This window comes from Gavialis gangeticus, unplaced genomic scaffold (genome assembly GCF_001723915.1).
Source record: "Gavialis gangeticus isolate Ggan-Ray unplaced genomic scaffold, GavGan_comp1, whole genome shotgun sequence".
Classification (NCBI taxonomy): domain Eukaryota; kingdom Metazoa; phylum Chordata; order Crocodylia; family Gavialidae; genus Gavialis; species Gavialis gangeticus.
Genome location: NW_017729008.1, coordinates 31065776 through 31091291, shown reverse-complemented (window position 1 = coordinate 31091291; position 25516 = coordinate 31065776). Strand labels below are relative to the sequence as shown.

Sequence of the window (25516 nt, the reverse complement as noted above, 5' to 3'; positions counted from 1 at the left end):
AACAAAGTGACTAACAGATAGGATATCCTCTCCAGCCATGGCCAGACTGCCACTCAAGCCCTTTCCATCGTCCATCTGGAGCTGCTCAGTGTAGGATGTGCACAGATATCCTGCAAGGGTGACTGGTCAGCATTAGTCACTTTGTTCATTGGCCTTTACAGAAACTGGACAAGTCACTGTTTATCAGCTAAATAAACTCCCAGCGTGGTGTGAGGGGAAGATCGCCATGATGGATGTCTTCAGGGGATGGGATGGGGACTGCCTGCCTGGGATGGATGCCTCCATCTGTAAGCCTCTCTAAGCATTTTCATATGTAAACAGGCCTATTGACAGGAAAGCTACCAAGTGCAGAGGGGAGGTAAACGTGGCTGGACACGTGAAGGGAAAGGTTGGGGTGGGAAGTTACTTATGTGTGCAAAGATAAAGCATAATTTTGTTTCTTACAGACAGGTCCTAGGACCTCTCCTCAGTCAGATGAAATGACTTCTATGGGCAGACAGGATTCTGGGGTCAGGCCTGAAGGCAGGGATGGCACTTCATGGCCAGGGAGATCTGGGCTGCCCTGCAAGGCTCTTAGAGCCAAGACAGGCAGGAATCAAAGCCCTGCATTTGAACGTCAGGGACCTCGTTTCATCTCATTTATGTGGCTGCATCTTCATGGAGATGAATGATACGGGATCGGAGCTGGCCCTCCCTGCTCTCTCCAGGACTCAGATAAAACTCCAGATCCGAACAGTCCTACACGGGGGGATCAAAACCCAGATCAGCCACCATCCCAAAGTTTGGGTGAGCAGATCCAGCACAGAACCCTTCAAAGCCGGGTTTGGGGCACAGCATTCAGCTCTGGGCAGTGACCTGTCAGGGATGCCGGCTGAGGCCCTTTTCTAGGCAAAAGGCTAGCTAAGATTTGGATGAGAGATGCAAATGGGAACGTCAGGCATCCAGCTTACCACTTCATGCCACAGACATGGAAAGGAGAAGAGTGTGGTCTAGAGGACGAGGCAATGGAGACAGCATGAGGAGACCTGGGCTCCCTCCCTGACTTGTGGCATGACCTGTCAAAGCCCTGCCCTGGTCTATGACTCTGTGACCCCTCCTATGCAGGGACTTAATAGGTTTTTCTGAAGTTGTACCCAATCAGGAGAGGAAGGCATTGTCCGGCCATGGTGGGTTTTGGTGGTCCCAGCAAATGGTGGCTGAAGCTCCTGCCCCTACATACTACAGGCTTGCTCCCCTCCTTTGTCTGTGCTGTCTATGGAGGTTGTGGGCTCATTATCTCTCACCATACGTATACGGTCTCCAGTCTGCACTGGGCCTGCCAGACCCTCCCATAATGACCGCTACTAATTGTTTCCAGTTGCGTGTGGTATCTCCACAAAACCAGATGAGACTTGGTACTTTTGAGTGCGTTCTGCACCACACGGTTTGGGTTTACCCATCCTAGGGGCAGAGATGGGAATAGGAAAGACAAGAAGAAACTCTGAGGAGAAAAGGAGGACGGAAAAATATTGAGAGAGCGGCAGTGATAAACAGAACGGTTTTTAATTTCCCCCTCTGGATTTTGGGTAACTCCCTGTATTTACCGCCTGGAAAGTTACAGCGGCCTCGCTCCCTCCCACTCTCTCAAGACACATATGCTGAATGGCTTGGCGACAACACGCTGTTGTTATGAGTGTGCATATTTTTCAGCACAATAGGAGGAAATGCAAAAGCTTGGAGGGAGTCCCATGGATGTGCCTAGCAATGAGATGGGAGGAGGGAAGCTGACCCTCCAGGCCTGCCGCACTCCTGGCTCAAGCCAATTTGCATTAAGCAACGTTTGGGGGCTTTTGGCAGCGCCGGGGCTGCCACAGCAATAATCTCACTGAGATCTAAAGAAACTTCTCAGCCAGATGTTTCACAGGATTTCTTCTCAAAAAGCAAGGTCTAGCTCCGGTGAGCTCATAGGGTCCCCCTGGTTCGAAAGCAGAATCAGGCCCGCTCCGTTCCTCAGGGTGCGGGGAGCTGGCGTGTACCAGAGACACAGGATTACCAGCCCGTGGCGTTCACAAACGCGCGACTGCTGCCCACAAGGTTGGGATCTCGGGAGAAGTATTTCCTGGGCTCCTTCATGTTGTTAACTTTCAGGAGTGGGAGAGCTGGAGAAAAAGCCAACAAAGAGCCCCAACAACCTGACACCAACGGAGCGAGGCCTCAGACGCTGCCACTGCTTGAGCGACACACGGCACAAACAGCGGATTGTGTGCGGGGTCCGGAGGGACGTCAGCAGCAGAAAGGCATCTCTGTTCACCGCTAGGCTGGGAGTTCCTGAACAAGCTGCTCCGCAGCTCCCCACGCTTTCACAACTTAACTCTTTCTTGAACGCTCCTGAAGCAAAAGCATGTGGAGTTGGAAGCTAGGCACAAAGGAGGTACAGATGCCTACCCTGTAGGCCAGTACTGCTTAGCTCAGTGGTTCTCAATCTTTTTTGCGCCAAGACCCATTTATAAGCATCAGTGGCCAGACCTGACCTAGTGCCTCTCACTCCTGACCCACTGCCCCCAGGCCTCCAGTGCGTGGGGCGGGGAGGGGGTGTAGGGCAGGGGGCCCCAAGCAGCCCCTTCCAGGCTGGACCTCTGCCAGCCTGCCCGGGAGAACTGGTGGTTTCCCACTTTTTTCTCCTTTAAAGGAGAATCAATGTTTAAAGTTTGTTGATCCATTTTTAAAGTTTGCTCACGACAGCTTTGTATATTTATAGATTCATAGATTGTAAGGCCGGAAGGGATGAGCAATATTCTTTCCATGGAGATGGGGATAGTCTGATGGACAAACTGGGTGCATCCACATAGACTGTAAGGCTGGAAGGGACCTCAGAAAATCATCGGGTCCAGCCCCCTGCACCAGGCAGGAAAGATAACTAGGGGTCAGGTGACCCCAGCAGGGTGACTGTCCAGTCTCCTCTTGAAGATATCCAGGGTAGGCAATCACACTACCTCTGGAGGGAGCTTTTTCCACGGTCTGGACACCCTGTCTGTGAAGAAGTTTTTCCTAATGTTGAGCCTGAATCGATCTTCCAGGAGTTTGTGGCCATTACTCCTAGTTTTTCCCTCAGCTGCCCTGGTGAACAGTTGCTCACCGAGCCCTTGATGTGCTCCCCTAGTGTAGCAGTAAGCTGTTACCAAGTCCCCTCTCAGCCTTCTTTTCTTCAGGCTGAAGAGTCCCAGATCCCACAACCTTTCCTCATAAAGCTTGCTGTACAAGACTCTGATCATACATGTGGCTCTTCTTTGGACTCTCTCACGCCTGTCCACGTCCTTGTTAAAGTGTGGTGCCCAGAACTGGATGCAGCACTCCAGCATGCAACCACTTTTGGGTTGCGGCGCACAGGTTGAGAAACACGGGCCTAGCTGATTCCGAGAGTGAATATGGATTCAGCTGTGCAGCCTGGGTCTCATTAAAGGGTACACTTTCCCCTAATTACGAGATTTTTCTCCCATGTCAAACATTACCATTATTGTGGGTTTGATGGATCAAAGTAACATCCCCCATGCTTCACAGAAACAACACACTGGGCGCATCTACCCAAGCACATTTACTTTGCAGTAACTGAAACTACTGCACAGTATGGGCACACATCTACACATGCACATCCGTCCTGTGCAGTAGATATGGCGGCTTACGCTGACTTGAGCATAAATTTGATACCTGCCCCATGCAGGTATCAAATTTACGCTCAATTAGTTATTGCACAGTAATGCATGTGTAGACACCTTACTGAGCAATAACACTGTGTATGTGGACTGACTTCGGACTAACTTTAGTCCCAAGTCAGTCCACACACAGCGTTAATGTGCTTTAAGGCCTGCACGTATAGATGCTGGCCTATTCCCGTTTACTGCGTAGTAATTTACTGCTCAGTAAATTTAAGCCAGTGTAAATGCATGTGTAGACACTCCAACTGTAAAATAATGAAGGGAGCTGTTGGTCATGAAAATGTAGGTATCTGTGATTTGGTTTGTCTGTAAGGCACACCTGTACCCTGCCTTCCATAAAACAACAGAACATAAAACTGTGCTGCTGGTGATTTTTTCCTTTGAGGAGCTCAAAACCTTTGGCAAACCACTCATCCTCACATCACTCCTACAAGAGACCTTTATCACCATTTTACAGATGACAAAGCTGAGGCACAGGGAGGGCGAAAGACTCTCCAGGTCACACAGGCAGGAAGGGGGTGAACAAGGACCAGAACCCAAGCTCTTGACTTCCAGTCGCCTGCTCTCTCTCCTTGACAGCAATCCCTCTTCCATTTCTTTTGTAGTTCTTGATTACTGGAGAATTTAAAGGAGCTACATTCACCCCTGAAGCCTAGAAAATGCTGAACTTTTTCACAGAGCATCTAACCATTTTCCACAAAAAAACCCCCAAAACTGGCTAAGTGCAGGGCACCAGGCAGCTTCTAGGTGAACCTGGAAACTCACATATTTGGGGGTTGAGTGACTAGATGGGCAGGGCTGTAGATAAAAACAGAGCCTGACTTCCAGCAACCAGTAACAGAGAGGCAGGGCACAGCAGTACTATTTACCTACAGATTATGTCTCTGCAGTGCTGAAAGACATCTTTAATCCTCCAGCCTGAGCTTCTCTAATGAGCCACACACAAGCTTATTTCCTCCCTGCTTCCAGTGGCTGGGTTAGATGGACAGAAGCAGCTGTTTAGAGTGGGAGCAGGCTGGGCAGAAGCAGGAAGGTGGGTAGGAGCTGGTGCTGGAGGTGCAGGGAGAGGAGACAGGTCAGGCCACAGCAGAGAGCTGAGAAGGTTGGAGAGGATATCTCCAGGGAGAGAAAGGAAATGAACTGTGAGGATGGGGTGCTGGTAAGATTGTTGTTTTTTTTAAATAACGATGCTGGGGAGATGAAAGACAAATCATCACACGCATAGGCACAGAGCAGAGCTGACAGAAAGGATCTTGTGGCTGTCAGCTTCATTGCTGAGATGCCCGTCGCTGTAGCAGCTGGTAGCTTTTTCACACTGTCCTCATTACATCCTTCCTCCCCTCTCTGACAGTTCCTGGAAAGGACTTACCTGATGACAAGAGGCTCCCACTGCTCCCGCTGATAATTTTGCCTTTGCTCCCCATGTTGGCTAGTTTTGAGGTCTTCAGTGTTCCAGTTTCCGTCAGGTCAATCGCAATCTCGCTTAGGCTTCTTGCAGCATGGATCTTGGACTGGAAATGGACACAGAACACTATTATACAGTCTGATATTTCTGAACGGATCACAGAAGCAAAGACTCCTTTCAGTCCAGCAGAAAACAGGACCTCCAAAGCCAACTCAGCTTCTTCTGCAAGCAAGCTGGCCCTCAAATACCCGCATTTTTAACATTGAGAATCTGGAGCCAAGTTGGCATTGCTCCTTCTTGTTGGTTAGTTTCTCTGCATTGCCAGGGACTCTTCCCCCTTGAACAAAGGACCTATATCCCAAGAAACTGCACGTTAAGAGATACAGTAAGAAACCATGAAAAAAAATGCCAGCATAGTTTGACTTCCTTACTGAAGAGGCTGAGCACTGAAAGGGCACAAGATTCATTTCACGGGCTGCATTTGACTGTGAACCTGGATCTGACTGAGCATCAAGGTTCAGCTACAGTTTCTATATGTAGCTTTGGAATAACTTGTAGGAAGATGTTGCCCCATCATGTACCTACTAAGAACAGAGACCTTCACTTGGTCAGCCTGTAGAAAGCTTCACTGCAGAAAACAGCCTAGGCAACTGATCCTGTGATTGCCTGCGCAGAACCTGATTTTCACTGCAACCATGAGCTCAAGTTTTGTCACTCAAGTTGCCCCACTTGAGTTGGCTTAGCCACTCCAGCTGCACAGAGCGCTTGGATTAGCAGGTGATGAGTTTGTGCTAACTCAAGTTGAAGACAACGGCTTCACTCCTTCCCCTGCCCCCACTGCATTACTATTTCAGAGGTCAGCTCTGTTTCAACCCTCGTCCTGCACCAGACCAGCGTTTCCAAGTTTAACTCAAGCTAGAAATACACGCGTGTGGATGGGACTGGTTCTCAACCTAGTTCGATTCAAGGCACCTCTCGGAAAATGCAAGCTCTTGGCTTTCACTCATTTCTTGAGTACAGAAAAATACTAGAAAGGCAAAAATCAAGAACTCTCCATTCAGAAATGATACCTTTTATTAGACCAACTAAAATAAAAGGTATCATTTCTGAACCAAGAGTTCTAGATTTTTGCATTCCTTTTTGTCTCAGACCAACATAGCTACCAAATACATCCCTGAAAAATACTAGGGCAATTTTTCTGTTTCAAAGAACTCAGACAGACCAGAACAGGTCAGAATGTTTTTGACACTCTGGATTTCTATTTGAAATCTCTGGGTTTACCCTTTGAATCATGTGCAGGTGTTTGCATACCTAACAGTGCAAATATTGCATGGCACCCTTAAAACAGCACCTAATTGAGAAACACTGTCATTGCCATTGGCAATGATTCTCAGGTGCTGTTTGCCATGCATAGCCCTAGTCTCCACACTGACTTAGAGGAAGCACTTCCAGAAAGAGATGGTTTATTAGGTCTCTCTGCTGCTGACAGTGATGCCATCTGGTACATGGTTTTTTGTGCTTCAGACAGTGGTCCGTCGGGAGCAGGATTCACACCATGGCTCATTCCATGTAGGCCACTGCCCAGCAAGTGACAGGGTCTGGGCTGGATTTGTACTGGCAGCACAGTAGTGAGAGGCTAGATTATATCCCAATAACACTCCCCCAGGGCATTCAATACCCCCACCCTTCTGAAGTATTTTACAGCCATCATTGCACAGATCTGCCAAGTCTCATTTGTTTGGAGGGAAACTCACTCATTTGGGCTTAATTTCAAAGCAGTTCTTAAAGTCCCAGAGCCAAATGGATCCCTGGCACCATTCCTGTAAGGTCGGACGTCTTACAGAACGCCCTCAGTGACCCCAGGAACAGACCGACATCAGGGATCGATTTGGTGTTTTCGCCTGGGATGATGGGTTTTGTGCTGCACGTGTTTCACTGGGGCCATCCCCAGTTTGCCTACCCATTTTCTGGCAATCTCACGCATTTAAGCTCCCAACAGCTAAGGAGCCCAGCCTTTGAGGCCTGTATGTTATGGGAAATTCCTGCTACCAGCAAGCTCTCAAGGGTAAACATCTGACTGACTCGACGTGGGCACCACTGCATGGAGCTGGCGCTCAGCCTTGCTGCATTTATCTGCTTGGTACAGAAAAAGAGAAGGGAAATGGACACGGATTTTGCACTCTGAAGAGACTGTTCAGAGAGCTGGAAGTCTTGGAAGTGTCCATCTTCTACTTTAATGCAGCACCAGAGAGAAAGAAAAAACAGGGTTACAAGGTTTTGGGGTCTCATCATGCCACGATGTCCGTCATACGTAGAATTCGGAAGAAAAGCCCTGGTTTAATTTTGGTGCAAAAATGGCCTAAATCTATAAAGATTGGGCTTTTACTAAATCAAGCAAAATGTAAAGGCAGAGCCAGGCAAAATATCCCAGCCAAATCAGAAAAGAAGGTCTTGGTTTGTCTCAGGTTTTGTTCTGAAAGGCGAATTCAATCCTAGTGTTGTGCCATATCCCACTGCATCTAATCAAAATCACTGCAACCAGCATGGGCCCAGATTGGAGCAATTCAGGGTTTTTTTGTTTTTTTTCTTGGCAAACCCAGCCACAAAACCTGGGAGTCCCTAAATTTTTCTTGGATGTTAAAGGGCACAGACATATGGGAAGGTGAATCTCAGAGTGAAATGTAAAGCGGTACAAACCCATGCCACTTGAAAGGAGAAAGGCGTTTGCAGAAACGCCTGAGAACTGAATCCACCAAGTTTCTCACAACTCCACCTGGGAACGCTCATTGCTGGCTTTAAAAAACAAGCCCATGTTGGCATAACACTGCTGTGATCAGCCGGATTAATGCAGCAGATCCCTGAAACTTAAGCTAGGACAGAAGAACTTGATGAAGCTTGGCTGTTAAAGACAGAGATGACAGATGAAAGCCCCACTCTTCAAAGTGAAAAAAAAAATTAAAACATATTTGTGTGCACCCACTTCAAAGTGTTAGCAGGAAGCCTGGGAATACCCTAACAAAGCATCTTGATGTGGATGCAAACAAGCCTGAGTTACTCATGATGGCTGGGGGGGAGGTGTGAAGAGGCCATCAGATACACAGTCATCACGTGAAACCCAATCTGCTGTCAACAAAAGCTGGGAAGTTCCTGGCACCCTCTCACCCAGGAAAGGGGAATATCCTTCTGTTTGGGTGTCAGTTTGTGGACTAAACAACTTGATACCTTGCAGGCTCTAGTGCCCCAGATTGCGAACAGGTCTGGCCTTATTCGAAGCTGGTCCTAGGGAGATGGAAAGTGCTTAGAGTGTCCTGGCTTCAGCCAATGCTGGAAGTGGGGGAAACAGATGGCAGATAAGAAGATAGCGGATACCTGGAATCTCACTGGAAGTAGGAGCTCAGCACATGGAGGATGAGATGGGAAGGAGGAAGAACCCCCCACTAGCCAAGATTTGCATCACTCACATTTCATTATGCCAGTGATACTCATATTTAAATGGGTACTGTTACCTAAAAAAAAAAAATAGCTCTTTTCTATGAAACTTATCTCCCAGCTACTGTGTGGACTATACGTAGCACTGACGCTATTTTTGAGGTGGCTTCCTTTGAGTACAGGCAGATACAGCCAGCTCTCTGTAAGGGCGCTTAGCTTCCCAGTGTCTGTGCAGTCTTTCAAACAGTGAGAGACGATTGGAAAACAATTAACCCCTAACAGGTCCCCCAGGAAAACAGGCTTGTAAAACTCATTAAGTTGGCAGGGAAGTGTCTGTCAGCTCAGAGCTGGGGGCCAGAATGTAAAACTACTGCAAACACATTTGTAGGAAACTGTCCTGACTTTATGATGACCTGAGCTAGGACATGTGCTGGAACAGACTGTGTTCACTTGCAAACTTTAGCCATTGTATCTTGGTCATAACTTAGCCAGATTTTTCCCAGCCCCCAGTCCTCACCCAATAGGCATTTGAGGAAACCAAAGCCCCTTGAACTCCCAAAAGTCAACACACCTTTATAACTTGTAGAACTCCTCAGCTCAGGATGCTGTGGAGGCCACAAACATAACCAGGTGCAAAAAGGGGTCAGACAAATGTATGAAGGTCCATCAAGATTGCAGCCACAGGCTGAAGCCATCCCTTGTGCCTGTAACTGCTTGTGACTGGGAGGGCCGGATCAGGGATGGGTCACCCTATACATGCCCTTTGTCTTACACTCTTTTCTAAAGCAACCACCATTGCCACTGCCAGAGACAGGATATGAACTGGATGGACATTTGGTCTGATCCAGTATGACAGCGCTTAAGCTCTTAAGGCAATGTGTTAGAAGCATAAGAGTGAAGGCAGTCCCAGAGCCACCCTTTGGACGAGGGAGCGATGCGGGAGTGGGAGCCGTGGAGGACACGCTCTCCTTCTAACGCGATTCTTACCTTACTCTGCTTCCTGTCCAGGTAGAACTGATGCTGGCTAATGGCCATAGCCCAAATGGACTTGATGAGTGCGGGGCAGGCGTACCATGTATGCACAGCAATGCCACTGTGCCCAAATGTCCTCCTGGTCACAGATGCCCTAGAGAAGAGGAAAGCAGAAGCCATGGTTATGCTGCCGTTTCTTCTGACTGGTTGTTTTAACTTCTCTCTGTATAAACAGCACCGTCCATGGCAGAATAAAACCAAGAACCAAGTGGATAAAGTCGCTCCCTTTATTGCTCAGCAGCTAAATTAATTGAGCCTTTGTTTTAAATAACCCATACACTTGAAACCTGGGCACCTGACCGGAGCTGTCCTGCAGGAGCAGCAGGCTCTGCTGGACAGGGGTCTGAATGGAGTCGGGACTTCTGGACCCTCTTCCTAGCTTGGATACTGATATATTGTAGGTCCCTGAGAAGTCACTTAGGACAATGCTTTTTAAACCATACATGAATGTCACAGGCCTCAACTTTTAGGTGCCCAACATGAAACACCTTCACCTAAGTGACTAGATGACCTTGTGAGGTCCCTTTCAGCCCTACTTTCCTGTGATCCTAAGTTTTCAGAAGTATTGAATTCCCACAGCTCCCAGTGGCCGAATATCAGGCCCAGGTGACATGAGTTGGGCAACCAAGATCCAAGGAACCCAAAATAAATGACGGCTTTAGGAAACATAGGCCTCATTCTTTCTGTGCCTCAGTTTCCCCGCATCTGTCAAATGCATATGGCAACATTTCTCTACCTGTCTCACAGAGGAGTTGTGAGGGTCAGCAAATGACTACCCCAGGCTCTGGAGCTGCAAAGGGCTGTAGGGATGCTAAATACTATTATCTATTAACAAACAGGAAAAATGAGCCTTTTTTACTGCTTTGGGACTGCAGTGTCCTCAGCTATTAGTACTGTCTGCACTTTCGCCACAGTACAGACCCGTCGTCTGGCTATGTCTCCTTTGATTCTAAGTCTGCCGCTACTTTCTTGAGAACAAGTGGCCCCTACATGTTGTTGCCGTATAAGTATTGGAAAGGATCTTGCAGCATTGTTACTAGCCCATCTTCACTGTCCCTTTGCCTGGATATAAAGCTGGATCACATTGCATTGAGTCACTGCTCTGTAAAGACCAGCACGATACCTTATGCTGTAGAGAAAGACTAAAAAACAACTCATCTTGTCACATAAAGATTTTCCTAGCTAGATACTGCCTGGGAGTGTGAGAACACAGATCATGCAGAAACACGATACAAACTGACCCGGCCTTTCACACGGGGATCATAAAGCATTCCCTTGACAGGGATTGCTAGGGAGTACAGCAGCACCATACCCAAGGGTGAGCAAGAGTTGCCTTCCCCAGTGCCCAGAGGCGACCAGCTTCCATTCTGAAGACCGGTTCGTCCACTGGTCTGTTTGAACTCCCACCTTTCCAGTATCCTTTACCTACAGCTTGAACTGGTTTTTTCTCTGCTTGCCTTTCAAGCCTGTACCTGTGGGTATACAAAAGCCCCCTGATCTCTTCCCTTTGGGGGTGGTTGGAAGCTGAAGAACTTGGTGTGAAAAAAGGCAAATCGCTGTGGAAAATTAGGAATAAGCCAAGAGCGGTTACAGAGACAAAGAAAGAAAGCGTTACCCTGCTGATCTAGACCTGAAGCTGCCAGCCCAGCCTTGGCTCACGAAAGCCGTGCAGCAACTGTTAGTCTGTGACCTTTTCTACTGTACATTTTTGTTATGGAACCGAACTGGAGGTCCTGACCAAAACAGGATTAAAAGTTTTCCAGATTAGAGCATGGATCAATAGGGCCATGGCCATTGTTAATAGTTACTGGAAGGTAATGAGTGGGGAAGTAGAAGCCAAATGAGCAAGAGAGAAAACGTGATGACAGAGCCAGATGAAAGGCCAAGACAGTCAGTGTCACGGTTCAGTCTTATCCTTTAATCAGCTGCCCCCAGCCTGTCCATACTGGGAGGCACAGAACTGAAGCCTCTTTCCGTGCCCAGGTAGGTGGTGCAATCACCTACCCTGGACATCTTCAAGAGGAGACTGGATGGTCACCTTGCTGGGGTCATCTGACCCCCATCTTTCTTGCTTGGTGCAGGGGGCTGGACCTGATGATCTTCATGCAGTCCCTTCCAGCCCTATAGTCTATGTAGGTGCACCCAGTTTCTCCATCAGATTATCGCTCATCCCTGCTTTGCTATGAAATTGGGATGGATATGAGTTCCCAACAGTGCCATCCACCCCCACAAAACTTGTCTATAACTCATAGATTGGAAGGGACCTCAACAGATCATTACGTCCAACCCCAAAGCTAAGGGGGGTTATTCTCCTGCTCTACCCAGCATTGCTGAAGTTACTCCTGGAGTGACCATTGCTCCTGGGGCACTTTGGTGAATAATTGTTGTTGGCCAAGCTCCTGATATATTTATAAGCCACCACCAAATCCTGCCAAGCTTTTCTCTTCTCCAAGCTGAACAGTCCCATATCTGCCAGCTGTTCTTCATATGGCTTGTTCCTCAGGCCTCTGATCATACAGAAACTTAGGACTAGAAGGGACTACATGAAGATCATCAGGCCCAGCCCCTGATAAAGCAGCTGATTGACCCAGGTGTGACTTGAACCCACAATCCCCAGCTCTAGAGGGGGATGCTTTACCTATTGGGCCACTGTGCCTCCTTGGGTGTAACAGTCTATAGAGCTAAGGACCCCTTCTCTAGTGTTAGCAGCTTTACACCAAAGCGCTTTGGCCCAAATGCTGCAAGTTAGGCCAGTTCCAAACAGCCAGACCAGCCTGGTGAATCAGGTCCCATTCAAGGAGCCACATCATTGTGTGCTAAAGCAGGAGAGCAGTTCTGTGCAATGCAAATGTCAGCACTTGCTTTGAATTCTTGGGAACTTTCCTCCAGTGTGGGAACCCACTATGAGCACTCGTTTCAAAGTCCGCTCCAGAAGGTATTATCATACAAAGAAGTAAAAGACCTGCTCATGATACAAAGCCCAGGGCCAAGGTAGGGCCAGAGTCCAGGCTGGCTGACCCCCTGTCCTCCCTTCCGTACTTTAACCACTAAGCCACGTGCTCTCTGCCTTAGCCTGCTGCCTGCGAGCGGGTGAGCTGATTCAGACTCTGGTGCACGTTTCCTCCGAAGGAATGCCGAGAGCGTACGGCTGGCTTCCTTCCCCGCCCCGCAGACTTCAGTCCAACCCCCTTGGCCAGGAGACTAGAATCTGAAGTATGTTCCCACATCCAGGTCTCCCACTTGACATTGCAATGCGGGTTATTGTTTTACACTAGGAGTGGCCGCCTGATTCAGGGTGCTAGAACCAAATGCTGACTGTCTGGTTATTATAGTCAACAAAGCTCTAATCTGCGCAGCAAGGAAGGAAAATAAAAATCATTCCTAGAGTCAAATGCTTTGTCTGCAGGGAACTTGGCATTTATTCAGACAAATGGGGTGGCAGGGTTGAGAACACGGAGTCCTCTCACATCAGTAATTCATGCCGCCTAAATTTTGATTACAAGTGGTTTCAGATAAGAAGGGTTCTGCTCGGCACAGGTATAAAGGGCGGCCGTAATTTTCTACATGCACGTTTAATAACACCTTGACCTCTCATAGCACCTTGCCTGTCTTCTTAGGTAGTTCTTTCAGCTCCACTTAAATGACACGTTCCACCTTCATGCCTAATGTGTTCGTTCCCCTTTGCTGCGTGTGCTGCTAAAGCACTGATTGCTGACTAAGAGGGAGCAGGGGAGGAGCAGCACATACTGCCCTTGCTCATGTGCTTAAAATAAAGCGTGTGCTTAATGACTTTGCTGAGCTGGAGTGGGCAGTTGGAGGTGTGGCACAGCAGGGGCTGGCACATACATAGATCTGGTACAGCTTTAACTATATTTAGAGAAAGAAATTTGTACCAATTTAAATTGCTTTATGTTGGCCTGACTGTATCCACCCAAGGGGCTGCACTGGTGTAGGAAACGGGTACAAAAGCTGTATGCAGACGAGTACTAGCAGATGCACACACATTAGTACATAGGTGGGTGCAGCACAACACAGCGATCTTTGTTGCAACATGAAACAGGATTGCAGGGTAATCATCAGCGAGAACACACTGTGGCAGATAAACCTCTGCAGGGAAAAAAGAAGGCTTGTTTTCTTCTCCCAATGTTGCTCAGGCTGGGTGCAACCTGCCTGGACCAGTAACATGCTGAATTTAATGGGAGATACTTGTGCAGCAATGTATAACACAATTAGTGCCTTTCCACTGATCTCAAAGGACTTTGGATCAGGATCAACATGGGTAATAGATGACAAAATTTAGTTCAAAGTGACTGAGTGTTACAGTAATTTTAACTTACTGTCTCCCAAATCAGCTTCCTAGAGTAAGAAACAAAGAAACCCCTACTGGTATCTTGTCAAGAAATAGTGCGGTTAGCTCCAGCTCTCACTTACGCTGGCATAACTGCAGTAACACCATTACCTTTGTTGAAATTACTCCAGATTTACCCAAGTAAAACTCCAGAGACTAGATGGTCTCTAAAGTACCCTAAGGATCTCTAGGACTATAAAGAGTCTCCTGTTAGTGTGGATGCTGCCAATAAGGTTGCCCAAAGGGAATAAAAGGCAGAGAGTAGGGCAGGGTGCAACCTTAGAGACTTGCCAGTTCAGAAATGCAGAAGTTTGTGACTGCTCTCTGTTACAGCATTAGTCTATATAAGGTACAACCTTGCCCTGCCTTCTGCCTGACTTCAGACTAAGAGTTAACTATCTGTCTCTATGCCTAAAGGCACAAAAGGAATCTGCAATGTTTGAAAGCAATTTTCCAGAGAGTGTTAGCTGGGTGGTGGGTTATAAAGGGAAGAGGAAAAAAAAAAGTCATAGAAAATGGGTAGGGGGAGAGGGGAGGGAGGGAGAATAATGCTGACCTAAATATGAAGCACATGCTGAAAACAGCCATAGAAATTGCACACGCTGCCATACTTAGTGGCACAAAAAGCACCATGCACAGCAGTCTAGTCAAGGCTCAGATATCCTTCAATTCATTCAAGATCCTACCAAAATATTTGCTGCCCATTACAATCATCAGCAAGAGGAATCTCACTCCACCCTGCCTCTCCTGACCCCCGGGAGCAGGCATTCATCTGAATTACACTCGCTGCGCGAGGCAGCCCAGATCAGGCAGCCTGCATTATCCATCGGCATGTGGCCGGCTTACCTGCGTGGGTCATGAACTTCCACAGAAAACTTCTTCTCTCTGAAGTACAGGTTCTCCAGCTGCCTCCATTGGAAGATCTGAGGGAAACAGAGCTGGGTTAAAATGCCGAGTTCATGGCAGCGGGTTTGACGCTCTGTTAAATCCTGTAGCTTCCTTAGCGAGCAAGCAGATCCTGCGTTTGTTCTTCTGCTACCTCTTGCTAGTAGACTCAGGCACGAATAAGAAATCTAGCCAAGCGCACAGGGCTGTGGGTGTGGATTTCCCTCCAGCCTTTTTTTTTTTTTTTTAACTCCTCTTATAAGAAACAAAACAGGTCCTTTCAGAGTGGTTCCCCTTTGTTCATTTTTCTCCTACTGCTCCTGGCTTTGCAGATTTTTCCCTCCAAGTCCCCAAGCAGGGGAGGAAGGGAGGGAGGGAGGGGGGTAAAACCGCCTTCAGAAGTGAGCAGTAGCCATCTGCGAGTAGTGCTGAACTGAGCTTCCTCCTCTTGGAGTGCTGAAATGGGAAGGCGTTCAAATTCCCCTGTCTCCCATAGGGACTCCACTTCCTGCCCACTAATGTGTACGAGCCCCTGCCTAGCTCTTAGTGCTTGAAGTCCCCGTGGAGGGCGGAGGCTGCTGTGACCCTCGATCAGGGCAGGCAACATGAGATAGTAATAATGTAGGCTGCCTGCTCCTTGTGGGACTGCAGACAAAGCGAAGCAAAGAGTTTTCTTTCAGATGCAGCCAAGGCTTATCCACATCCCAGGCAGGAGAGGAACGTGGAGCGGGACTGGCTGCAGGGAGCTTGTATTTGACCCTTTTCCCTTTAGGATTTCTCCGCTTTAACCTATGGATTGATTGCTTAAAAAAACCAGGCTGTCAGGAGTGAAGGCAGTTTGTCTGGTTAATCAAGTCTGGAGCAGGGAGAGCTTATTCTGCTGTGCAAAAAGCCTAACATCAAGGTAGGAAAAGGCTCTTTATGAAGACAGCTACATTCGCTCTTTGGCATTCCTAACTCTTAAAAAAAAAAAAAAAGATTAAACAAGATATAAACGTGCCAACCCACAAAGCCACCAAAAGAAAAATCAGGATTCGTTTCTTTTTATCCGGAAAGATTGAGCATTTGGCACACATTTGAGACCCTCACGCTTGCGTGGCTGAGGTTTTTCCTCAGACTGGCATGCTTTCACACTGACAAAACTTAAAGGAGCCAAGGTAATAACACTGCGGGCCAGATTCCCGGCTCAAGTAAATTAGCATCGCTCCACTGAAATCGCATACATTCTTATGAGCTTTCATATGTCATTCCCTTAGGGCTCGAACAATAACCACAGCTCACAATATATTATATTTACCATGGCAGTGCCTGGGCGCTAAACACGAGTAAGTTCTGCTGGGCTAGGCCCTGAATGAACACAGAATAAATACCTAGTTCTCGCCCATCAATAGCTCTCAAAGCATGTCACAAAGGAAGTCACTATTATGGTCCTAATTTAATCGGGGAAACTGAGGCACAGAAAGGGAAGAGGCTTGGTTAGGGTCACCCAGCAGGTCAGTAACCAGGTTAGAGCAGAACGCCAGTCTCCTGACTCCCACGCCGGTGCTCTGGCCGCTAAGCCGAACCGAATAAGACAAGAGTCCCTGATGAAAGCGCTTACAAGCAAATAGATGTGACGGAGGTTAAGGGTACAATTTACAAGCAGAATGAACTATGCGACAGCTGCAAACACCCTGGCAGTCCCACAGCATCTGGTATGCATTACTGTAAAGAACTGCTTTTATATAAAGATCAACTGACTTGCCCCAATTCACACAATGAGTCAGTGGATGGGCCAAGCCCTGAACCCAAGAGTCCTGACTTTTAAGCTACTTGGCCAGCTGATGAGTAACACACTGTCCTATTTGAGGAAAGGCAGCACTCAAGAGGAGTTGGGATTACTTGAGCTTCTGTCATTGTCTTATGAGTTATGACTGCCAAACTACAAGGCGGCCAAGCCCCGTAACCAGAGCCGGCCTCAGGGCAAACTTGTATCTTGGCCCCCTCTCCCCCCCTGCAAGTCAGTGGCACTGCTGCAGGCACAGGGTGATGGGCAGGGGTGCAGGGCGCAGTCCGGCGGGGAGGCAGAGTAGCATGGTGGGCCAGACAGGCGGGCACTGCCCAAATAAGCTCCTTCATGATTATCTGCTGCAGGTGGGGAGGGAGCGGGGGGCAGGCTGGGGTGGCACTGCTCCTCCTGCCTGGGGCTGGGTGGGGAGTGAGTGCGGCTGCTCACCCGTGTGTGCATGCATGTGTGTGGCACCCCTCCCCGACCACAGTGCCCTGGGCAGTCACCCACATCGCCCCACCCCGTAACCATCATATCTCTGCTTCCCACCAGAATCACCAGACTCTCCCCTGTCTAACAGAAGCAGCTTCAGCTGAGTTCCTCTCCTTTTCTAAGGAAGAAGCGGTTTGTGAGATAAGCCCCTGTAAATATGGATGGACCGGCGAGCGGTGACTGCATTAAATCAAATAGGTGTGTTCTCAGAAGAAGCAGCCTGAAGGACAAAGCTATCTACAGAGCACACCCAAGTGTTCTTGCTTCGCAGCACAGCAGCAGCCCTGGAATGCAAAACAGGCCAGATGTGCGTGTTGGGAAAGTTTTCAAGCAAGAGATTTATTTTTCCCTCAGTGTGGTGGGCGTAGGGAAGAAGGGGGAGGACAGAGAACACAACACCCATCCCTGGTGACCTGGCTTACAATCACCCTGTCCAGATACAACTCCAGATGCCTGGAATAGCTGCAGTAGAGCAGACTGTCCCACTTGCAGCACAACACAGGCGGTTTAGCTACACTGTGCTCTGCAGCTCTCCACGTGGAGCAACCGAGGCAGGCAAAAGAAATAGTAGCCTAGATTTTACCATGCTTTGGTCAAGGCTTATTTCCCTGTGGAAAAATTAAACTGTTGCTCAGAATATCTGGAGAGAAACTAGCCACATTTTCATCGTTACAAGGATCTACAAAAGATGCGGGGGCACAGAGATATTCACACCCTCGTACACAGAAGAAAGGTAGATTTGGGATTAAAAGAGTCTGCCAGGGTTTAGCGGAGCTGAGTTCAAGTGTAACCTCTGCCACAGACTTTTTGTGTGAATTCTCCTAAGAAGGTGGCTTCCAAAGACACAAATAGCAATTAGGTGCCTAACCACCTCTGACAGTCAGCAGAAGCTGACCAGGAACAGGAGATCTTTGAAGACCTCTCTCTCTGAGTTTCAAGTTGCCCGTCTATAAGATGGGGCCAGTAGCAATCTTTCCCCAGACAGCATGGCAGCTATGTTTGTGAATGTCTGCAAGGCCCACACACAGTACAGTTCTGGGGGACATGGAAGTGCCTACCAGCCCATGCTCTTAAAATATCCATCTTTAGGATGTTTCTCCAGGTTGCTTATTTCAGCTAAACTACAGACCCCTTCCATGGTGCAAATGGAGCCTCACACCCTCGCCTGAGAGTCTGGCAGCAACTCTTCTATACAGCTATAAGAGCAGCACAGCCAGGATGGAGATGGTCTTCATCACCCACTTTGCCTGCCTCGAACAGTGCAGGACTGAACCCTGCGACCTATTCCCTCTGGGCTCAAGGCCTCATACCTCTCACTATAATTCATTTGAAAACAGCTCACTCTGCACTTTTTTCTCTCTGGTCTATTTGCTATGGCCTGCCTGTCTAGAATTGGTGGAGGAAGGGGATGATAGCAACATCACAGTCTGATTTTTCAGGGTCTTGTTCAAATCAGTCGTCTCCTGAACTTATCAACATGATTTCCTTTGGCTAACGGCCTCATTTTCCTTTGCATTCTTAAGATGCAGCTGCCCACTTATGCTGCCCAGGGCTGATCTGACAGGTCTTGCCCTTCCCACAAGGAATTCAATACATAATATATTAACCCCCAGGAAAAAGTATCCGCTTTCCTGCTACCTGATCATATAGCCTGCAATGGCTAATTTCTCCCTTCAATCAGACCTCCTAGTATAACCTCTCTGTTCCCTTCACTGGTTCTCTAACTTATCAGGTTGTGTACAGTTTCAAATCGATGTCGTTAATTCAGTGACAGATGCCCAGCAAGACCCTTCAATGGGGTCTTGCATAAAGTCTTCACAAAGGAAGAAAAGAAACTGCCATGTGTTTAATTAGCCATGTAGAAATTCAATGATAGCTGGCCTATTTTTTCACCAAGTATGAGCTGATGCATTGATTTCAGTAATGTATTTCCCTGATTGGATTACGATATACTGTGATTCGATTTGGTTCATCTATACGTTCCAGTTTGGGGTTTGGTCCACAGGATGTTGAATCTGTCCTTAATTTTTTTAAATGGATTGACTGATCTCTAGGGTTGAAGCCACTGTCCATGCAGTGCTGGCATCGTCCAGACCACCCCATCAATATGGCCCAAGAGGGGGCCTGTTTTAAGCATGAGGAAAGAGTTCAGTTTCAAGAGTTCATTGGCCTCCTTGAGATTGCTTCTGAAGGTGCCAATTAGTGGTAGTTGTGGTAGCGATGGGAGGTTTCTGTGATGTGGATGCTTGTCTGTGGGGATCTACTCTGATGGCGCTAACCCCTTTTGCACAATGTAGCATCAAACAGCCTTCAGCTGGGAACAATTTTTTGTGACAGCCATGCTGGACAGGATGTAATGAGATCATTTAGGCTTCTAATGGGTACTTCAAGACTGGCTGTTCAGCACAGCTGCACATTTTTGTGGTTTACAGTAAAAGAAGGAAAAAGCAGTGAATAAAAAGAAAAATAATATATACATCCCAGACACCCCTGACGTATACCCTGGGGGCTTTGGCTCATCCTGCCATGAAAATCAGCAATCATGCCATCAGACCGAATTTGCAAGATCACCGGGAACCAGGCTAACGTTTAAGAACCAGCCGATTTCACATCAGGCAGCCGGTGAAGCTTAGAAGTGGTCAGCGCCTCATAAGCCCATCCAGTCACCGAGGCGGGTGTGATGGTTATGGTGGAGAGACGCTGGTGCCAGAAATGCTATATGCTCACCTGCAAGGTTGGCAGGTGGGAGAAGGAGCCGAGTGGAGGGTGAGGAGGTGGACGGAGGGTTGTACAGTGTGGGGTATAGAGTCCTGGACCAAAGGGTGGAGTTTTGAATAAGTCAGAAGTGCAAGGTTACAGCATGCAAAGAATGCCAGGAGCTCATGATGTGGAAGCAGGGCTGGTTTTGTGTATAAACCATGAGAGCCAGCTGGGTTTTATTTCAGGCCCTGCCACAGATTTCCTCCGTGATTTTTGAGCTAAACATAAAGAGCCAAGTTTTTAGGGTGTTCTGCACACATGGCATAACTGAGTGCATGTATTCGCTTGCAGTGGGCACGCTATTTGTTATGACACTCCACATGGTGCTAGAAGGACAGGGGGCCACTGCGTGTGCACACATTTAGTTACTAAGAACGTACTGGTACACACGCAGTCATCTGGACCTTCATTGCTTTGTGCTTGCTTCCTCATCTGTAACCTGCAACTAATAGTACCCTGTATCTCCTTCATAATATGCAGTCAGGCTGACTTCCAAAGGACTAGATGTCTTACCCCACTCTTCTCCCTTTTTGCTCCACACAGAGAGCAACAGGAGAGGAAACTTCTGGCACACCCTCTTCTAGGCTAGGGACGGATGTTCAAAAAGCTTGAGCCTGAATTGATTCAACCTTTGCAGGTTAGTCTAACCTGGCTAGGCTGAACTGGTTGGAAACTGGACAGACATTCTCTCTGAGAAAATTCAGGCACATGACTGCAGTGGCTCAGGCTAGAAGCCAGGGAGTGCTAGAGCAGCTCTGTCCCCTTGCACAGAGTTGAGCTAAGCGGAGCGTGGCCAGGCCCCAGCAGGACTTTCTTATTAGGGAGGTCTGCCTGCACCATCCCAAGCTTTTCCCCACTGGCTGCTCAAGGGGTGGGAGAGTTGTCAACCCCCAGCCCCTTGCTAACACTCTCAGGCAAGGGGTGCGTGTGTGCAGTGCATGCATCTGTTGATGATACGGAGCTTTTCAGTCTCCCTCCCTGCTTGTCAGACTGTCTGAAGCAAAGTGACAGGCGAGCAAGGTAGCCCAGAGCTGATAAGAGTCTTTATCACCTAATTAACAAAACAATAGCCACTCTCCCATTACTTCAAACTCATCTTAAACAGCTAACTGGGGTGACCTGTTGATTAGCTCCAAAAGCTCTGTTCTGTCTGCCTTCCTGTCCATATGAAATTGGAGAGACACACACACAGACACCTCTTGGCATTAGCTAGCACACCACATGCCTAGGGCCCATGAGGCTGAGGTCTGGGGCTGTGGGAGATGGGAGGGAGGGAGGAGGGGGATTTCCTGCTTGACCAGTGAGGGGGGGGAGGGTTAGGGCAGGGGGAAGCCAGCAGACCCTGCTGTGTCTGCAGTCTCTGCCAGAGCCTTATACAGAACTAGCTAGCGTACCACATGCTGGCTATGGTCTGTGCTGTGGGAGAGGGGAGGAAGGGATCTCTGCTTAAGCAGCAAGTGGTGAGGGGAGGGAGAGGGGGGCACAGGCAAATTAGCAGACCCTGCTGTGTCTGCAGTCTCTGCCAGAGCCTTATACAGAACTAGCTAGCGTACCACATGCTGGCTATGGTCTGTGCTGTGGGAGAGGGGAGGAAGGGATCTCTGCTTAAGCAGCAAGTGGTGAGGGGAGGGAGAGGGGGGCACAGGCAAATTAGCAGACCCTGCTGTGTCTGTAAGTCTGTGCCAGAAGAGCTCTGCCCAGGGAGCAGAGGGGAGGGGCCAGCCCTGAGAGCATGCTGGGATGCTGGGGGTGTCTGGTTTATCTTAAACCAGCAAGGGGTTTGGGACAGACATTCCATAAACTGGTTTGGCCCAAATCAGTTAAGTCTGATACTATATTCAACCAGATTTATGCAAACCCGTTTCAGCCTTTTCAAACTGTTTTATGTACACTAAACATCTGTTCTGTTACAGGTTTAAATCAGTTTCTGATCACTTAAACTGGTTTATGTGTAATGTCTGTCTCTAGCCCTAGGGAATCCTCCCACCACCCAGTGTCTCCAGGGATGAAGAACCATCAGATGTCTCCTGTGCTTTACACCTTGCAGCTCCCACAATAGAGGAGTGTATTAGGACATGGCAACACTGGTGGTTGGTACATTTTGACAGTCCCTCACTGGATTATGGTCCCTGGGAAATGCAGCCAGCTGGTGCAGTTTAAAGTACCTCCCAGGCTGCTCTAACTTGTACCCAGTGCAACCTAGGGAATGAAGGAGCAGTAGGGAGTTCCCTGAAAACTCTTTGTCCCTGTTGCGCCCAGGTCAAACTGAATATTGCAGAGAATCAAGCCTCAACAGTTGCAAAGCTTATTGTGATCCTTTCTGATGGACCACGATGCACAGCATTCATTATTTTGCTACCGTAGCTATTAATAATATGATTTAGATGCCAAGACACTATGGATTCTGGATAGCATGACCACTGTACTCAGTAAAGAGACATATGACACTTTTCACTGTTAGCAAACTCCTTTTTCTAACTTCTCTGGTGGCTGAAATTCTAATACCGGAGGAGACCATTATTTCCTTCAAACGCATGGACTGTTGTATATCTTTACTGCCAAATGAAAGGGATCCAACAGCAGCTCAGATGCTCTGGGAGATTTCTCTGATTCACAAGGAATTTAAAACTGATTTGTGAAACATTTGTAACATCTTGATTAAAACCACTCAGTTCTTCACCGGCTGGAGAACAAGTCCTGCCTGACACAGAGCAGCAGACTGATGCAATGGAGTTACTTTTGTGTGACTCCTTCAATTTAGCTGGAAGCTTCGTACAGTTTTACACAAAACTCCTCAGAAGTCCAATTCCTTCCACTGCGGGAATTGCTGGGGGAAGTCAATGGCTTGAATTATGCAGAGGGCTAGGGTAGAAGTGACCAAGTTATCCTTTTTGGCTTTAAAATCTACCAGCAAAACCTTGGCTCCCATGAAGTCAATGGGACCAAGATGACAAGCTATGAATATGTACAGGTTTCCCTCGCTTTTTGAGGGTTCTGTATGTGCGAATTCGCTTTTATGCCATGAGCCTTTTTATATCCAAAATTTGTTATATGCAAGGTAAATTCACTCTTATGTGATCAACATAGATGCGCTTCCCCCTCCCTCAAGCAGTTAAGTCTGTGGGGGGAGGGGAAAGGGCCATGGGGCTGGGGCTCCTCTCACCCTGCCTGCAGCCGCGGGGCGGCGCCGTGCCCCTCCTCCCACCCCTTCCCTAGCCCCAGCCTCACTCCCTCCTTACCTCACCGCCGTGGGAACGTATCCCTGTTTGTTACCTTATAAACTGGGTTCCCTTTATGTGAATTCGATTTATGCGCAGTTTTCCAGGGATGCATGTACTGCATAAAGCGAGGGAAATCTGTATTCTGGCTTGAGTTGCATCACTCACACAAATAGTCTTTTTCAAGCTATGAGTGAGAGTAAACCGGGAAGAATTTGGATCCAAACTCCTTCTCTGTTAGCTTTACCAGGATTGGCTTTTACCAGAATATTTTTTTAATATACTATTTCCTGTGTGACATAATTTAGAAGAAGAAAATACTTCACTGAGTAATTGCTCAGAGGCCTTTCCCCTTTATCCCTGAAATGTAAGAGACCCGTTGTTAACTGGACCTTTAAGCTGTCTGTCAGTAATCCTTGCTTAATATCTCTCTGCTTTTGACCTTCAGGCTCCGGGTCTTTTCTTTTGCCAAGCAGACAAACATAGCTTTGTCCAACTTGTGATCCTTTTTGCTTTCTGCATTTTTCAAGAGACCACATTATCTCAACAACATTTTTGGCCTGATCAAATAAAAGTTGTGTTTGAATTTATATAACCAGCACCGTATGCTCACTCCTATTGTGCAGAGACAATTCCTTATTACATTTTAAAGGGTTTTACTGGCTCAGAGTAAAAGCATCAGATCACAGAGAAAAGAGCAGTTATTCTGTCAAAACATTATTTTTACATGTAATGAAGCCCAGCATTTTCAGCCAGTGTGGCACAGGTGTAGTGAGCTCTCTGGAGTAGGTACTGGCGGTGCATAGCACAACGGGGATCTGATCACTAACCATGGATTTGAAGTGTTGCTAAGATATCAATATAGAGTGTCTTGCCAAATATCAATATATAATGTCTTGATGTGACAGTGATGGGCATGCCTGGAGAGAGAGGTCATTCTTTTCTCTAATCCTTATATCTCTAACTCACCTATTCTTAATCTCTTAAAACTGAAGCAAGTTATATCTCCTTTGAATTCTCATCCTCTCCTATTGAAATAAAAAAGAAACAGACCAACATAGTTATACTTTAGGGGCCTCATTTTAGAGCTGATGAATCCTTGAAGCTCCCACTGGCTTTATCTAGAGTACGGGATGCTCAGCACTTCTCACTCTCAGGGCCTGGTGAAATGTGAGCTGTATGTGGGCAGAGGAGAGGATCACAAATTGTCTGCCCAGCTTTGTGAGTACTAGTGCAGGTTGTAATCTTTATGCCAGCTCCAGCTCACAAATGCCCAATTTGTTTCACCATGCTTTGCTTGAGGTTACTACTATGCACCAGTTGGCTGCTGTGTTTACCCATTCAGCCTTGGATCAAGCATGTGAATATGGTCCTCTCCACCAACGGGATGACACACGGACTTAATATAAGCCTTGGTCTTAAGCTCTTCACTGGGACAGGAGGTCACAGAACAGTACTGCTCTACTCCATGTGAATGAATATTTCTGCAGAAAGTTGCATGAAGAGTCTTGGGGAGTGAATCCCCCGGAGACTTTCATCAAGAGAACAGGTGCACAGCAGAGCCAGCAGCAATGCCAGACCCCTCACTGCCAGAAAAAAATGGCTCTCTTGATGTCCCAGCATAATCCCAATTCTCAGCCTTTTCAGACAGACTCAAGGCATCCCTCCAAAAATAGTAGCTCTTAATTTTCACTCATTTTTCGACTACTGAAAAATACTAGCATGATTCTTCTGTTGCAAAGAACTCAGAAAGACCACAACAGGCCAGAATGCTTTTAACACTGATGGCTTCCTATTTGAAATCTCTGTGTCTATCTTGTGAATGATGTTTGCACACCTACCTGGGCAAATATTGCACAGCACTCACAGGTATCTTGAAAAGGACCTGGTTGAGAATCATGACCCCAGGTTGAGAGTAACTTCAGGAGTGCCTTGTGTTCAGAAAGTTTGGCTGTGCGTTTGCCTATACCACGGTCATTTTGTGTCTGGCACTCCCATATTCATTCCCTCTTCCTTAGTCTAGCTATGGATTAATGCACTTTACCTGGTTAAGAGCAATCCTAGTGCAGGACAGCTTAGAGCAAACCTGAGGTAAGAGTGGTGGATGGTAATCTATTAACAAGTGTCAACTAATTTTGGCCTGCTCGTGACAAATGGCAAATGCGTATGTGGAACTAACTCTGACTGGGACTCTGCCACAGGGTCAGAAAAGATAGCTTTGCTCCTGAATAACTATTCTTGAGGGATTTCTGACTGACCCAGATGCTGGAAGTCCTGAATCTCTCAAGACAAAAACCCAGTCTCATGAGATTTCAAGCCCTGGTTGGGCCAGGAGTCATTCTGCCCTGGCTTACTTGTTTCTCATGTATCATGGTCTTGTATAAATGACCTCAGTAAGGGCAGTTTTGGCACTGCAGCTGCTACTAAATGACCTTTGATAAGTGGCTTGCAGGGTCCCTCATACAATTTGGTGTGGACTAAAGGCTT

General features: G+C 47.6%; 1 protein-coding gene across 4 annotated transcripts in view; it reads right to left on the bottom strand.

Annotated features, from left to right (window-relative positions):
- FRMD4A (FERM domain containing 4A) overlaps nt 1-25516 on the bottom strand; it is a 379383-nt gene that overhangs the window by 33095 nt on the left and 320772 nt on the right. For all 4 annotated transcript variants that reach the window (XM_019509538.1, XM_019509536.1, XM_019509535.1 and 1 more), the window contains exons 12-14: nt 14753-14829; nt 9514-9652; nt 5062-5203 (exon numbers count right to left, since the gene is read on the bottom strand). In XM_019509538.1, coding sequence (XP_019365083.1) covers nt 5062-5203; nt 9514-9652; nt 14753-14829 — 358 coding nt within the window. The remainder of the gene's footprint in view (nt 1-5061; nt 5204-9513; nt 9653-14752; nt 14830-25516) is intronic.